Raw genomic sequence first — 15028 nt, 5'->3', positions numbered from 1 at the left:
AGAGGGGCACAGTAGAGAGAGAGAGGGGGCAGAGTAGAGAGAGGCAGAGTAGAGAGGGGTAGAGACAGGGGCACAGTAGAGGGAGGGAGGGGGCAGTGTAGAGAGAGAGAGGGGGCAGAGTAGAGAGAGAGAGCGAGAGAGGGGGCAGAGTAGAGAGAGAGAGAGAGAGAGAGGGCAGAGTAGAGAGAGAGAGAGAGAGAGAGAGCAGATTAGAGAGAGAGAGAGAGAGAGAGAGAGAGAGAGAGAGAGAGAGAGAGAGAGAGAGAGGGCAGAGTAGAGAGAGAGAGACAGAGAGGCAGAGTAGAGAGAGAGGTAGAGAGAGAGAGAGAGAGAGAGAGAGAGAGAGAGGGCAGAGTAGAGAGAGAGGGCAGAGTAGAGAGAGAGAGAGAGAGGCAGAGTAGAGAGAGAGAGAGGGCGAGAGAGAGGGCAGAGTAGAGAGAGGGGGGGGTGAAGAGTAGAGAGAGAGAGAGGGGGCAGAGTAGAGAGAGAGAGGGGGGCAGAGTAGAGAGAGAGGGGGGGCAGAGTAGAGAGAGAGAGAGAGAGAGGGCAGAGTAGAGAGAGAGAGGGGCAGAGTAGAGAGAGAGAGAGAGAGAGAGAGGGCAGAGTAGAGCGAGAGAGAGGGGGAAGCGTAGAGCGAGAGATAGGGGGAAGAGTAGAGTGAGAGAGAGGGGGAAGAGTAGAGAGAGAGAGAGGGAGAGAGAGGGCAGAGTAGAGAGAGGGTGGGAGAGTAGAGAGAGAGAGGGGGCAGAGTAGAGAGAGAGAGAGGGCAGAGTAGAGAGAGAGAGGGGCAGAGTAGAGAGAGAGAGAGAGAGAGAGAGGGCAGAGTAGAGCGAGAGAGAGGGGGTAGAGTAGAGCGAGGGGGGAAGAGTAGAGCGAGAGAGAGGGGGAAGAGTAGAGCGAGAGAGAGGGGGAAGAGTAGAGAGAGAGGGGGAAGAGTAGAGAGAGAGAGAGAGAGAGAGGGCAGAGTAGAGAGAGAGTGGGAGAGTAGAGAGAGAGAGAGGGGGGCAGAGTAGAGAGAGGGGGGTGATGGGTAGAGAGAGGGGGGTGAAGAGTAGAGAGAGAGGGGGCAGAGTAGAGAGAGAGGGGGGCAGAGTAGAGAGAGAGAGAGAGGGGGCAGAGTAGAGAGAGAGAGGGGCAGAGTATAGAGTGAGAGAGGGGGCAGAGTAGAGAGAGAGAGAGAGAGAGAAAGAGGGCAGAGTAGAGCGAGAGAGGGGGCAGAGTATAGAGCGAGAGAGGGGGCAGAGTAGAGAGAGAGAGAGAGAGAGAGAGAGAGAGAGAGAGAGAGAGAGAGAGAGAGAGAGAGAGGGCAGAGTAGAGAGAGAGAGAGGGGCAGAGTAGAGAGAGAGAGGGGCAGAGTAGAGAGAGAGAGAGGGGCAGAGTAGAGAGAGAGAGAGGGCAGAGTAGAGAGCGAGAGAGGGGCAGAGTAGAGAGAGAGGGGCAGAGTAAGAGAGAGAGAGAGAGAGAGAGAGAGAGAGAGAGAGAGAGAGAGAGAGAGAGAGAGAGAGAGAGAGAGAGAGAGAGATTGGGGGGCAGAGTAGACAGCGAGGCAGGCAGTGTTTGGGGGATTGTGACCTTGGCTACTTGTGTGATGTAGCAGGGTGTGATGAGACAGAAATGCAGCAAGGTCCCCAGGCACATCAGTAGCAGCCCTGTGTTCCTGTGAAATGAGTCTGTCATGCTGGATCAGTGACAAGCTCAACAGGCTTTGGTTTGGGTTTATATGGATTTTAAGGTTGAGTCATGGAATGACGCCTGTTTCTTCATGTCCGTCTTGTGTAATGTGGAGGTTCAGGGAGAGACACAGCTTAAATGCTTAGCTACACACACAATGTTTCTTTATTGTTATTCACACACTACATATTGCATTTCAGACTGCCTCCTCTCCCTTATACAGCGGAGCTTCGATGTCGAGCAAAACAACTCGCTAACGCGACTCTGTTGTCAATTTGCCTGAGGTTGCATGGGGTGTTACAGGACCCAAAGCAATCAGAATTACTTGCCTTCACTGATTAAGTGACAGTAAGAATTGGTTCTGGATCAGCCTCCTAACGTGATCAATGTCAGGAAGAAGATGGGGTTATCCTCAGGCTAGAGGATCTCATAAGCGTATGCCTCTACCACTCTCTCCTTTCCTTCCCATCTCTCACAGTCATTTTGTAATTCAGATCAGCCTGGAGTTGGCTGAGAAAGCGGTGCAACGCAGCACATCCCTGAGGTGTTATGCAAGTCCCTCACCTCTCCACATACAGAATAAATAACACAGCAGCTGACTTTCATCTCAGGATAATGATCCATGGAATCTGTTGATAGACCTGAATCATTCAGTACATCACCAACCTCACAGTAGCAGAGACTCAACACAAGACAAAGACCTGAATCTGTTTTCTATGTGTGTTGGAACTGCAGCTGTCTCACTCGCTATACACACTTTGTTTCTTTGAGTTGTGTTTAATAAATCATTGTCAGTTTTAACCAATCAGCATCCAGGATTAGATTAGAGCCACTCGTCGTATAATGTCAGCTAGCCCACTAGCCCAATAAAGAAAGGGACTGTATTCATGCTGCAAACTGGATATCCAAAGCCTTCGTGCATAGCGTTGCCTGTAACAGGGAGAGATAGCTGGACATTTAGAGCCAAACTCTGTTCAATTCACACAGGGTTTACAAAAGGCAATTCATGTTTGCCTGTCGTGATACGAAGCGAGTTTGTGGAAGTATTTACGGACTCAAGCCTGCCAGCACTGTAAATACCTTTCTGTAGTCTGTAAAAACATCAGGGAACCGTGATATCCTACTGTAGTAGCCAGAGAAAACCACCACAGAATTTCATAGGGGAAGAACCTCATTCAATAGAATGAGTAGGGGCATTATAAAGAGTCCATTACAGTGTGTAGGAGTACCACCCAGCGATCACTCTTCATATTATGTGTGGTAGCAGAGGCCCCTAAAAGCAGCAGGTAGCCTAGTGGTTAGAGCGTTGGGCCAGTAATCGAAAGGTTACTAGATCGAATCCCCGAGCTGACAAGGTAAAAATCTGTCGTTCTGCCCCTGAACAAGGCAGTTAACCCACTGTTCCTACGCTGTCATTGTAAATAACAGTTTGTTCTTAACTTACTTGCCCAGTTAAATAAAAATAAAAAGCCAATCATGGCACTTATTCCTGTCTGAAGGGATGAGGCATCTGAACTACGACTGCAGTAGTTTATAAGGAGAGGACAGTCTTTGAAAAAACTATTCCTAGCTCTTTGTCAGCCTCTGTGAAAAGTCTGCATTGCCTGGGTGTGAGAATGCCACGCTCAGGCAACCTGACCATGTGAGAAATGTGTTCATTAACAAGGTGACCAGCTCAACACTTTTGTTGCTGAACGCGACTCATTCTAAACAGTCTCTTACGAACTTGTCAGAGAGTGATAATTCAGTATGTTGTACCTTTATGAATGACTGAACCTGTCTGGGATGGTCTACCTTTATGAATGACTGAACCTGTCTGGGATAGGGGACAGTATGTTGTACCTTTATGAATGACTGAACCTGTCTGGGATGTTCTACCTTTATGAATGACTGAACCTGTCTGGGATGGTCTACCTTTATGAATGACTGAACCTGTCTGGGATGGTCTACCTTTATGAATGACTGAACCTGTCTGGGATGGTCTACCTTTATGAATGACTGAACCTGTCTGGGATAGGGGGCAGTATGCTCTACCTTTATGAATGACTGAACCTGTCTGGGATAGGGGACAGTATGTTCTACCTTTATGAATGACTGAACCTGTCTGGGATGGTCTACCTTTATGAATGACTGAACCTGTCTGGGATAGGGGACAGTATGGTCTACCTTTATGAATGACTGAACCTGTCTGGGATAGGGGACAGTATGTTGTACCTTTATGAATGACTGAACCTGTCTGGGATAGGGGACAGTATGTTGTACCTTTATGAATGACTGAACCTGTCTGGGATGGGGGCAGTATGTTGTACCTTTATGAATGACTGAACCTGTCTGGGATGGGGACAGTATGTTCTACCTTTATGAATGACTGAACCTGTCTGGGATAGGGGACAGTATGTTCTACCTTTATGAATGACTGAACCTGTCTGGGATGGGGGCAGTATGTTGTACCTTTATGAATGACTGAACCTGTCTGGGATAGGGGACAGTATGTTCTACCTTTATGAATGACTGAACCTGTCTGGGATAGGGGACAGTATGTTCTACCTTTATGAATGACTGAACCTGTCTGGGATAGGGGACAGTATGTTGTACCTTTATGAATGACTGAACCTGTCTGGGATAGGGGACAGTATGTTGTACCTTTATGAATGACTGAACCTGTCTGGGATGGGGACAGTATGTTCTACCTTTATGAATGACTGAACCTGTCTGGGATAGGGGACAGTATGTTCTACCTTTATGAATGACTGAACCTGTCTGGGATAGGGGACAGTATGTTCTACCTTTATGAATGACTGAACCTGTCTGGGATAGGGGACAGTATGTTCTACCTTTATGAATGACTGAACCTGTCTGGGATAGGGGACAGTATGTTCTACCTTTATGAATGACTGAACCTGTCTGGGATGGGGGCAGTATGTTGTACCTTTATGAATGACTGAACCTGTCTGGGATAGGGGACAGTATGTTCTACCTTTATGAATGACTGAACCTGTCTGGGATGGGGACAGTATGTTCTACCTTTATGAATGACTGAACCTGTCTGGGATAGGGGACAGTATGTTCTACCTTTATGAATGACTGAACCTGTCTGGGATGGGGGCAGTATGTTCTACCTTTATGAATGACTGAACCTGTCTGGGATGGGGGCAGTATGTTCTACCTTTATGAATGACTGAACCTGTCTGGGATAGGGGACAGTATGTTCTACCTTTATGAATGACTGAACCTGTCTGGGATAGGGGACAGTATGTTCTACCTTTATGAATGACTGAACCTGTCTGGGATGGGGGCAGTATGTTGTACCTTTATGAATGACTGAACCTGTCTGGGATAGGGGACAGTATGTTCTACCTTTATGAATGACTGAACCTGTCTGGGATAGGGGACAGTATGTTCTACCTTTATGAATGACTGAACCTGTCTGGGATAGGGGACAGTATGTTCTACCTTTATGAATGACTGAACCTGTCTGGGATAGGGGACAGTATGTTCTACCTTTATGAATGACTGAACCTGTCTGGGATAGGGGACAGTATGTTCTACCTTTATGAATGACTGAACCTGTCTGGGATAGGGGACAGTATGTTCTACCTTTATGAATGACTGAACCTGTCTGGGATAGGGGGCAGTATGTTCTACCTTTATGAATGACTGAACCTGTCTGGGATAGGGGACAGTATGTTCTACCTTTATGAATGACTGAACCTGTCTGGGATAGGGGCAGTATGTTGTACCTTTATGAATGACTGAACCTGTCTGGGATAGGGGACAGTATGTTCTACCTTTATGAATGACTGAACCTGTCTGGGATGGTCTACCTTTATGAATGACTGAACCTGTCTGGGATAGGGGACAGTATGTTCTACCTTTATGAATGACTGAACCTGTCTGGGATGGGGGCAGTATGTTGTACCTTTATGAATGACTGAACCTGTCTGGGATAGGTGGCAGTATGCTCTACCTTAATGAATGACTGAACCTGTCTGGGATAGGGGACAGTATGTTCTACCTTTATGAATGACTGAACCTGTCTGGGATGGTCTACCTTTATGAATGACTGAACCTGTCTGGGATGTTCTACCTTTATGAATGACTGAACCTGTCTGGGATGGTCTACCTTTATGAATGACTGAACCTGTCTGGGATGGTCTACCTTTATGAATGACTGAACCTGTCTGGGATAGGGGGCAGTATGCTCTACCTTTATGAATGACTGAACATCATTCAGGATGCATTACTGATGAAAGTATTGGCTGTGGATCCATTATAAAAGGTTGAGGATGAATGAAGGGACTGTCTATGACTGTGCAAATGTATGATTTAACATGTTTATTTGTCTGTAAAAATGCACTAGAAGTGTGAATGTTGGTGTGTGATGGAAAGTGCACAAATTGAGCATGTCTGCAAGTGTGTATTGATGCTTGATTGACTAGTGTCCGTGTCCGTGCGTGTGTGTGTGTGTGTGTGTGTGTGTGTGTGTGTGTGTGTGTGTGTGTGTGTGTGTGTGTGTGTGTGTGTGTGTGTGTGTGTGTGTGTGTGTGTGTGTGTGTGTGTGTGTGTGTGTGTGTGTGTGTGTGACCATCACCACGCATTTCCATTTGCTAGAGAGGCAGGTTGGCGAGGACTATAGAGTTTTTGCACCTAGCATCCCTCTCTGCTTGACAGCCCTGCCCCGAGCTGCCTGGGAAAGGCCATTTGGACAGGCTGGCTGACTGAGCACCAGCACCAGAGAGGCCACTTGGACACAGCAGCTGACCTGAACACGGGGAGTCGGCACAACTCCATCCCATGCTCCACTGGCCAGGCTGCATTTAAAGACGCAGGGCCTCGTTTCCTTTTCAGATGGAGGAGCGTAAGATTATCCCAAATCTTTTGACAATAAACACCAAAATGTTGCATTGGCACAAGCATGATCAACTCACATGTACCATAAGCACTATTCATTCTAAAATGCTGAAATGTAATGAAGTACTGTATGTACAGCTTCCTCTGCTTCAACACAATGTTCAAGTGTGGGCTGAATTCTGAGTGGGCAGTTGGAGGTCTCAAGAGATGGCAGCGAGAGTCTATTTCACTGCAGCCAATCCTCATCTCCAACTGACAGGCTACAAACATGATTGGCAGGGGCCTGGAGTCATGGGAACTGAGTGAAACACAGGGTCAGTGTCTAGGGAGAGATGAGAGACACTGCAGCTTTCCCATGAAGTCATACTGAGTAGATTGACTATGTCACTTACTGACAATGACAATTCTATATACCTCTGCCAGTTGTCACAGCATGAAGTGGACTGGCTGAATTAGTGGTCTTTTGACAAATTCACCAATAATATGGATGGCTTGACCCGAATTATAATGATTGCTCATGTACAGAAAAGATTGATTATAATGAGGGTTCACCTCCTATGATAATGACTGTAAAACCGTTACTTATAAGATGCCATGACATGCACTGTCTATAATAACCAAGACTATTATACTGTAATTACATAAGCCATAGCTTGCATATCTCTGCATGCACTACTATAAGGGAAAGGTAAAGGTGGATACCTATTCAGTACAACTGAATTCCTTCAACTGAAATGGATCTTCTGAATCAGAGGTGAGGGGGCTGCCTTAATCAACATCCACGTCTTCTATTAGTGCTCCTTTGTCTGACAATCTGTGGTAAACTGTGTTATTACTGTGTTACTGCTTATGGAAGCTGTCGTTTCACACTTGAAACACTGTAGTAATGTGGTTTCTATGGCATCTGGCACGAGTCCCGGATTTTCACAGACACCCTAACAAAGAGGACCAGCTAATGGACAGTAAATCTTCACAGAGATTGAATATCCATATAACGACCAGGGAACAACTCTCACTTAGGGACAAAGGGAAAAATCTATTGTCTTTTACATCGTTTGCCTTGTATTTTATAATAACAATGGACATGATTTATGAGTATTGTTGTTCGTCTTGGCTTTCAGATGCAATTCACTTTTTTTCTTCATCAAAACAATACCTTTAAGTTTCATCTGTTGTCAAGGGTTGGGGGAAAGAAAACAGTCTTAAATCATTAGAATTAGGCTATAGTATGTGTTTAATACTGTAACAATAACATGTTGTACCAATACGGTTAGCTAGGTTCACTACATACCAAGTGTCAATCCCCAAGAGGTTACACTGTATAATGTTAAAAAATACATTTAAAAAACTACGGTTGATAGTTCCACTGGTGTTACATTTCATGATTCGAGTGACAGAAACAACATCTTAACGTTACCATTTTTATATCCAGTAGCCTACTTTCAAATTAAAATATGATCGCGAAGCAATTTCTAATTTGTTAGGCTCCATTCATGATGAAGTGACATAACATTGGTACATTGTATCTCACTTCAATGTTACATTTAGTAAATCAGCCCTAGCGCTAAAAGCCGCCCCAGTAACCAAAGTCAGGATAGCGTTTGAAGAATATCGTTGTAGGCTACCCTTTGTTGTCTTGAAGAAACAACGTGAGGTTACCGACCTTAAACAAAGACGAATGTGGCGACTCACCATAGTATGAAGGAGGAATGTCTGTCTTTCTAGCCATTGCACCTCAGACAGGAGATTCTGCACCGTCTTTGAGGTGGCATATGAGGCTTGAGATGTGAACAGAGCGTTTTAGTGGCCCAGTCTACTGAATAGAGCAGCTCCAGCCTTGGTTTGAGCTGTCTCCACCACGCAGCGGAGCGGCAGCGGAGCGCCAGCGGTGTTTACAGCACGATATATCGTCATCAACCGTGTGATTAAAACCCTTAAAGGCACACAGACACCAGGGCTGATCGCAATGAAAATGTTTTACATGAATCTCGATGTAGACCTGATTCACACTTGACACACAGTGGCAATCATCTATATTGTGAATTTATTAGTAAAATTTGAAAGTAATACAGTCACACTACAGTTGGTCATGCTTTATTTGGATAGTCTGGATAGTACATCTGTAGATGCTCTACCAACAAACGATCTGTTGATAAGCAACTCCATGCTAAGGTTACAGTTAGGGTTAGGATCAGAATAAAGGTTAGGGTAAGTATTGAGTTTAGGGTTAGGATAAGGGTTAAGGTTAGGGTTAGGGTTAGTAGCTAGTTGAAATGGTACTGATAGTCTGTAGAGCATCTACAGATGGAATATCCAAATAAAGTCAGCCTACTATATCCCTCTTTATAAAACGGGGTGGTACGAGCCCTGAATGCTGATTGGCTGACAGCCGTGGTATATCAGACCGTATACCCCAGGTATGACAAATCATTTATTTTTACTGCTCTAATTAAGTTGGTAACCAGTTTATAACAGCAATAAGGCGCCTCAGGGGTTTGTGATATATGGCCAATATACCACGGCTAAGGGCTGTGTCCAGGCACTCCACGTTGCATCATGCTAAGAACAGCCCTTAGCCGTGGTATATTGCCAATATACCACCCCTCCTCGTGCCTTATTGCTTAATTATGCTACTGTATATGTGACATTATGAATGTTTGCTACACTATGCAGTGTTTCCTCCTTCCAGTAACACGTCTGTGTTGTAGGCCCGGACAAACTCACCTTATTCAACTAAATTAGTTTGTAAGAGTACCACACAGCGATCATCAGTCTTTATATTACGTGTGGTAGCAGAGGCACCTAAAAAGCCAATCATGGCAGCTATTCCTGTGTGAAGGGATGACGCATCTCATTTAAGGTTTGATGATTAGTTGACAAGTTAAATCAGGTGTGTTTTTCCGGGGCCACAGCAAAAATGTGTACTGTTGGGAGGTACTGGAGGACTGGAGTTTGGAAACATTGGCCCATAGCTTTCTCTCAAACAGCTTTCACTATTTTACTGTGCAAAATCTCTTGAGTTTAACATGGACCCTTTGTGGAGAAACACTGTCCTCTGCAGGACTTCTTGTGACAGCACAGATCCTATCTATATTTTACAGCTACAGTGCCTTCAGAAAGTATTCATACCCCTTGACTTATTCCACATTTTGTTGTGTTACAGCCTGAATTCAAAACGAATTAAATAGATATTTGTTCTCACCCATCTACACACAATACCCCATAATGATAAAAGTGAAAACATGTTTTTAGAATTGTTGCCATTTTATTGAAAATAAAATACAGAAATATCTAATTTACTTAAGTATTCACACCCCCGAATTAATGCTTTGTAGAAGCACCTTTGGCGGCAATCACAGCTCTGAGTTGTCTTGGGTATGTCTGTATCAGCTTTGCATATCTGGATTTGGGGATTTTCTCCCATTATTTCTTGCAGATCTTCTCAAGCTCTGTTAAATTAGATGGGGATCAGTTGTGAACAGCAATCTTCAAGTATTTCCACAGATTTTCAATGGGATTCAAGTCTGGGCTTTGGCTGGTCCACTCAAGGACTTTCACATTCTTGTTCTGAATCCATTCCAGCGTTGTTTTGGCTGTATGCTTCAGATCCTTGTCCTGTTGGAAAGATCACCTGTACTCCACACACAGAGACACGTACAAGCTCTCCCCCGCCCTCCATTTGGTAAATCTGACCACAACTCTATCCTCCTGATTCCTGCTTAGAAGCAAAAATTAAAGCAGGAAGCACCAGTGACTCGGTCTATAAAAAACTGGTCAGATGAAGCAGATGCTAAACTACAGGACTGTTTTGCTATCACAGACTGAAACATGTTCCGGGATTCTTCCGATGGCACTGAGGAGTACACCACGTCAATCACTGGCTTTATCAATAAGTGCATCTGGAACGTCGTCCCCACAGTGACCATACGTACATACCCCGACCAGAAGCCAGGGATTACAGGCAACATTCGCACTGAGCTAACGGGTAGTGCTGCCGCTTTCAAGGTGCGGGACTCTAACCCGGAAGCGTACAAGAAATCCTGCTATGCCCTGCGATGAACCATCAAACAGGCAAAGCGTCAATACAGGGCTAAGATTGAATCATACTACACCGGCTCTGACGCTCGTCTTATGTGGCAGGGCTCGCAAACTATTACAGACTACAAAGGGAAGCACAGCCGCGAGCTGCCTAGTGACACGAGTCTACCAGACGAGCTAAATCACTTCTATGTTCGCTTCGAGGTAAGCAACACTGAGGCATGCATGAGAGCATCAGTTGTTCCGGATGACTGTGTGATCACGCTCTCCGTAGCCGACGTGACTAAGACCATTAAACAGGTCAACATACACAAGGCTGCGGGGCCAGACAGATTACCAGGACGTGTGCTCTGGGCATGTGCTGACCAACTTGCAGGTGTCTTCACTGACATTTTCAACATCTCCCTGATTGAGTCTGTAATACCAACATGTTTCAAGCAGACCACCATAGTCCCTGTGCCCAAAAACACAAAGGCAACCTGCCTAAATGACTACAGACCCATAGCACTCATGTCCGTAGCCATGAAATGCTTTGAAAGGCTAGTAATGGCTCACATCAACACCATCATCCCAGAAACTCTAGACCCACTCCAATTTGCATACCGCACAAACAGATCCACAGATGATGCAATCTCTATTGCACTCCACACTGCCCTTTCCCACCTGGACAAAACGAACACTTATCTGAGAATGCTATTCATTGACTACAGCTCAGCGTTCAACACCATAGTACCCTCAAAGCTCATCACTAAACTAAGTATCCTGGGACTAAACACCTCCCTCTGCAACTGGATCCTGGACTTCCTGACGGGCCGCCCCGCAGGTGGTGAGGGTAGGTAGCAACACATCTGCCATGCTGATCCTCAACACTGGAGCCCCCCAGGGGTGCGTGCTCAGTCCCCTCCTGTACTCCCTGTTCACCCATGACTGCATTGCCAGGCACGACACCAACACCATCATCAAGTTTGCAGATGACACAACAGTGGTAGGCCTGATTACCAACAACGACGAGCCTATAGAGAGGAGGTCAGAGACCTGGCCAGGTGGTGCCAGAATAACAACCTATCCCTCAACATAACCAAGACTGAGGAGATGATTGTGGACTACAGGAAAAGGAGGACTGAGTACGCCCCCATTCTTATCAATGGGGCTGTAGTGGAGCAGGTTGAGAGCTTCAAGTTCCTTGGTGTCCACATCACCAACAAACTAGAATGGACCAAACACACCAAGACAGTCGTGAAGAGGGCACGACAAAGCCTATTCCCCCTCAGGAAACTAAAAAGATTTGGCATGGGTCCTAAGATCCTCAAAAGGTTCTACAGCTGCAACATCAAGAGCATCCTGACTGGTTGCATCACTGCCTGTTACGGCAATTACAGAGGGTAGTGCGTATGGCCCAGTACATCACTGGGGCTAAGCTGCCTGGCATCCAGGACCTCTACACCAGGCAGTGTCAGAGGAAGGCCCTAAAAATTGTCAAAGACCCCAGCCACCCCAGTCATAAACTGTTCTCTCTACTTCCTTCCACATGGCAAGCGGTACCTGAGTGCCAAGTCTAGGACAAAATGGTTTCTCAACAGTTTTTACCCCCAAGCCATAAGACTCCTGAACAGATAATCAAATGGCTACCTGGACTATTTGCATTGTGTGCCCCCCTCAACCCCTCTTTTACACTGCTGCTACACTCTGTTTTTCCTATATGCACAGTCACTTTAACTGTACATTCATGTACATAGGTACATACTACCTCAATTAGCCCGACCAACCAGTGCTCCCGCACATTGGCTAACCAGGCTATCTGCATTTTACTGTAAGGTCTACTACACCTGTTGTATTCGGCGCACGTGACAAATATACTTTGATTTGATTTTGAAATCTTCGCCCCAGTCTAAGGTTGTTGGCATTCTGAATCAGGTTCTCATTAAGGATTGACCTGTATTTGGCTGCCTTCATTGTTCCCTCTATCCTTACCAGTCTCCCAGTCCCCATAGCATGATGATGCAACCACCATGCTTCACGGTAGGGATGGTGTTAGATGGGTGATGAGCTGTGCTTGGTTTTCACCAGACATAGCGCTTTGCATTCAGGCCAAAGAGTACAATTTTTGTATCATCAGACCACAGGATCTTTTGCATTATGATCTCAGAGTCTTTCATTACTTTCTGCAAACTCCAAGTGTGCTGTCATGTGCCTTTTTCTCAGGAGTTGCTTCCATCTGGCCACTCTCCCATAAATCCCAGATTGGGGAAGTGCTGTAGAGACTGTTGTCCTTCTGGCAGGTTCTCCCATCTCAGCCAAGGAACTCTGTAGTTCTGTCAGATTGGTCACTGGGTTCTTGGTCACCTCCCTGACCAAGGTCCTTCTTGCCCGGTTGCTCAGTTTGGTCGGACGGCCAGCTATAGGCAGAGTCTGGGTAGTTCCATATTTTTTCAATTTCCCAATGATGGAGACCACTGTGTTCTTGGAAATGTTCAACACTCTAGAAATGGTTTTGTACCCTTTTCCAGATATATACCTCATGACAATTCCATCTCGGAGGTCTACGGATAGCTCCTTTAACTTCCTGGTATAGTTTCTGCTCTGACATGCACAATCGGGGCAATAGCATACATAATAGTATCATTCGCATATAGATGAAGTTTACCATTTAACCAGCTTCAGTTAGCTTCACATTCCAGCTCAGGCTTCATCCGTACTAGGAAGGTGGATATTGTTTGTCCTCCTGCCGCTAACTCTAGCAGGCTTGTAACTGCGCATGCATGTTGCACATGGCTAGTCAAACTCTGAGCTCTTCACTAACCCTCCTGTTCGTTTCATGTTAATTAGTTCTGTGTTCCCGGTCCAAAATGAACGCCCTATTATGGCTGATTATAAATCCATAATAATACATATACTATCACCAAATGTTGTGCTAGATCTTTTTATCAATTTACGTTCTTGTGAACATTACAAGTTTTGAACTTCTATTTGCTATTTATGCCTTGTAGGCCTCATTGACCTGAGCTCATACATCTCGTTTTTGAGTAACAAACGCATAATATATGGATTATTTTGACTATAACAAATACTCAGATGAAACATATTGTGCTATTTATCACAGACTACTTTGTGTCAAAGTTTAAACAAGGACTCTCTCCTCCTCACCAGTGTCATGATCAAAGATATGATCAAGAGACTCACATACAGTATATTGTTTGGTCATTGTTGTAAGGTTCTGCTTTTCTTTTCTAGGTTCTGCTTTTCTTTTCAACCTTGTGTTCTTGAACGTAGCCCTGTTTCTTTGTGTTCTTGAACGTAGCCCTGTTTCTTTGTGTTCTGGAACATAGCCCTGTCTTTCATTTTTGTTCATTGATTTCACCTGTGTTTGTTTCTCACCTGGTCTCATCCGCTCCCTATTTAGTTCAGTTCTTTCTGTTTGTATGGTTGTGAGGTGTTGTTTGTTTTTGACTACCTACCTGTGACCATGATTCCTGCCTTCTGCGAAGGCTTAATAAACATCTGCACATCTTTTTCTCCCTGAGTATTCATTACAATTGTGCTGCCACAGAATGAATTTTGAACAAAGCCTCAAAAAAGCTTTATATACCAGAGCTGCAAGAAAAGTTATATATATTATTGAAACAAAGTTGCGATTGTTTGAGAATGCCAACAGGTGTGGTTCCCATGGGGGAAAGATTCTATTGGGGAAAGGTTACATTACATTACATTACATTTAAGTCATTTAGCAGACGCTCTTATCCAGAGCGACTTACAAAAAAAAAGGTTCCCATGGGGGTTGCCATGGAAGCCAAGAAGGGGAGTGAGGTGTGTGTGTGCTCAAACACACATGCACGTGGGGGTCTGGGAAAGGAAGTGTGTCCATCTGATGAATGGGCATGTGCCTGAACTCAATTTTATACACTAATTGTAGTTTCACCCATTCATTTCTAATGACCGGTCAGTTTTGACCGGGAACACCACAGGTGTACAAAGCTACATGGGGCGGCAGGTAGTGTAGTGGTTAGAGCGTTGGGCAAGTAACTGCAAGGCCAATGGTATTCCAAGGTGCATTCTCAGTGCATGCGCAAAACAACTGGTAGGCATATTCACAGTTATTTTCAACCTCTCCTTGTCCTAAGTTGAGTACCATTATTCCTGTTCCCAAGAACTCTAAGGCATCATGCCAAAATGACTACCGCCCTGTAGCACTCACTGTAATCATGGGGCTTTGACAGGCTTGTCGTTGCCACATTAACACCATCATCCCAGACACCCTAGACCCACTCCAATTTGCACACCGTCCCAACAGATCCACAGATGACACAATCTCAATCGTACTCCACACTGCCCTTTCTCACCTGGACAAATGGTACACCTATGTGAGAATGCTGTTCATTGACTACAGCTCAGCGTTCAACACCATAGTGCCCACAAAGCTCATCACTAAGCTAAGGACCCTGGGACTTATTAACACTTCCCTCTGCAACTG

At 45.2% G+C, this 15028-nt stretch overlaps 1 protein-coding gene across 3 annotated transcripts in view; it reads right to left on the bottom strand.

Moving 5' to 3' along the window:
* LOC106574020 (choline transporter-like protein 5-B) overlaps positions 1-8417 on the bottom strand; it is a 92166-nt gene extending 83749 nt beyond the window's left edge. For 2 of the 3 annotated variants that reach the window (XM_014149529.2, XM_014149528.2), the window contains exon 1: positions 8215-8417. In XM_014149529.2, coding sequence (XP_014005004.1) covers positions 8215-8251 — 37 coding nt within the window. In that variant the 5' untranslated portion in view covers positions 8252-8417. The remainder of the gene's footprint in view (positions 1-8214) is intronic. The other variant, XM_014149531.2, reaches the window with a different exon arrangement.
* Between the last annotated feature and the right edge of the window lie 6611 nt (positions 8418-15028).

Source organism: Salmo salar, chromosome ssa16 (assembly GCF_905237065.1).
Source record: "Salmo salar chromosome ssa16, Ssal_v3.1, whole genome shotgun sequence".
Taxonomy (NCBI): domain Eukaryota; kingdom Metazoa; phylum Chordata; class Actinopteri; order Salmoniformes; family Salmonidae; genus Salmo; species Salmo salar.
Note: the sequence above shows the minus strand (reverse complement) of the source record. Positions and strands in the feature narration are given on the sequence as shown.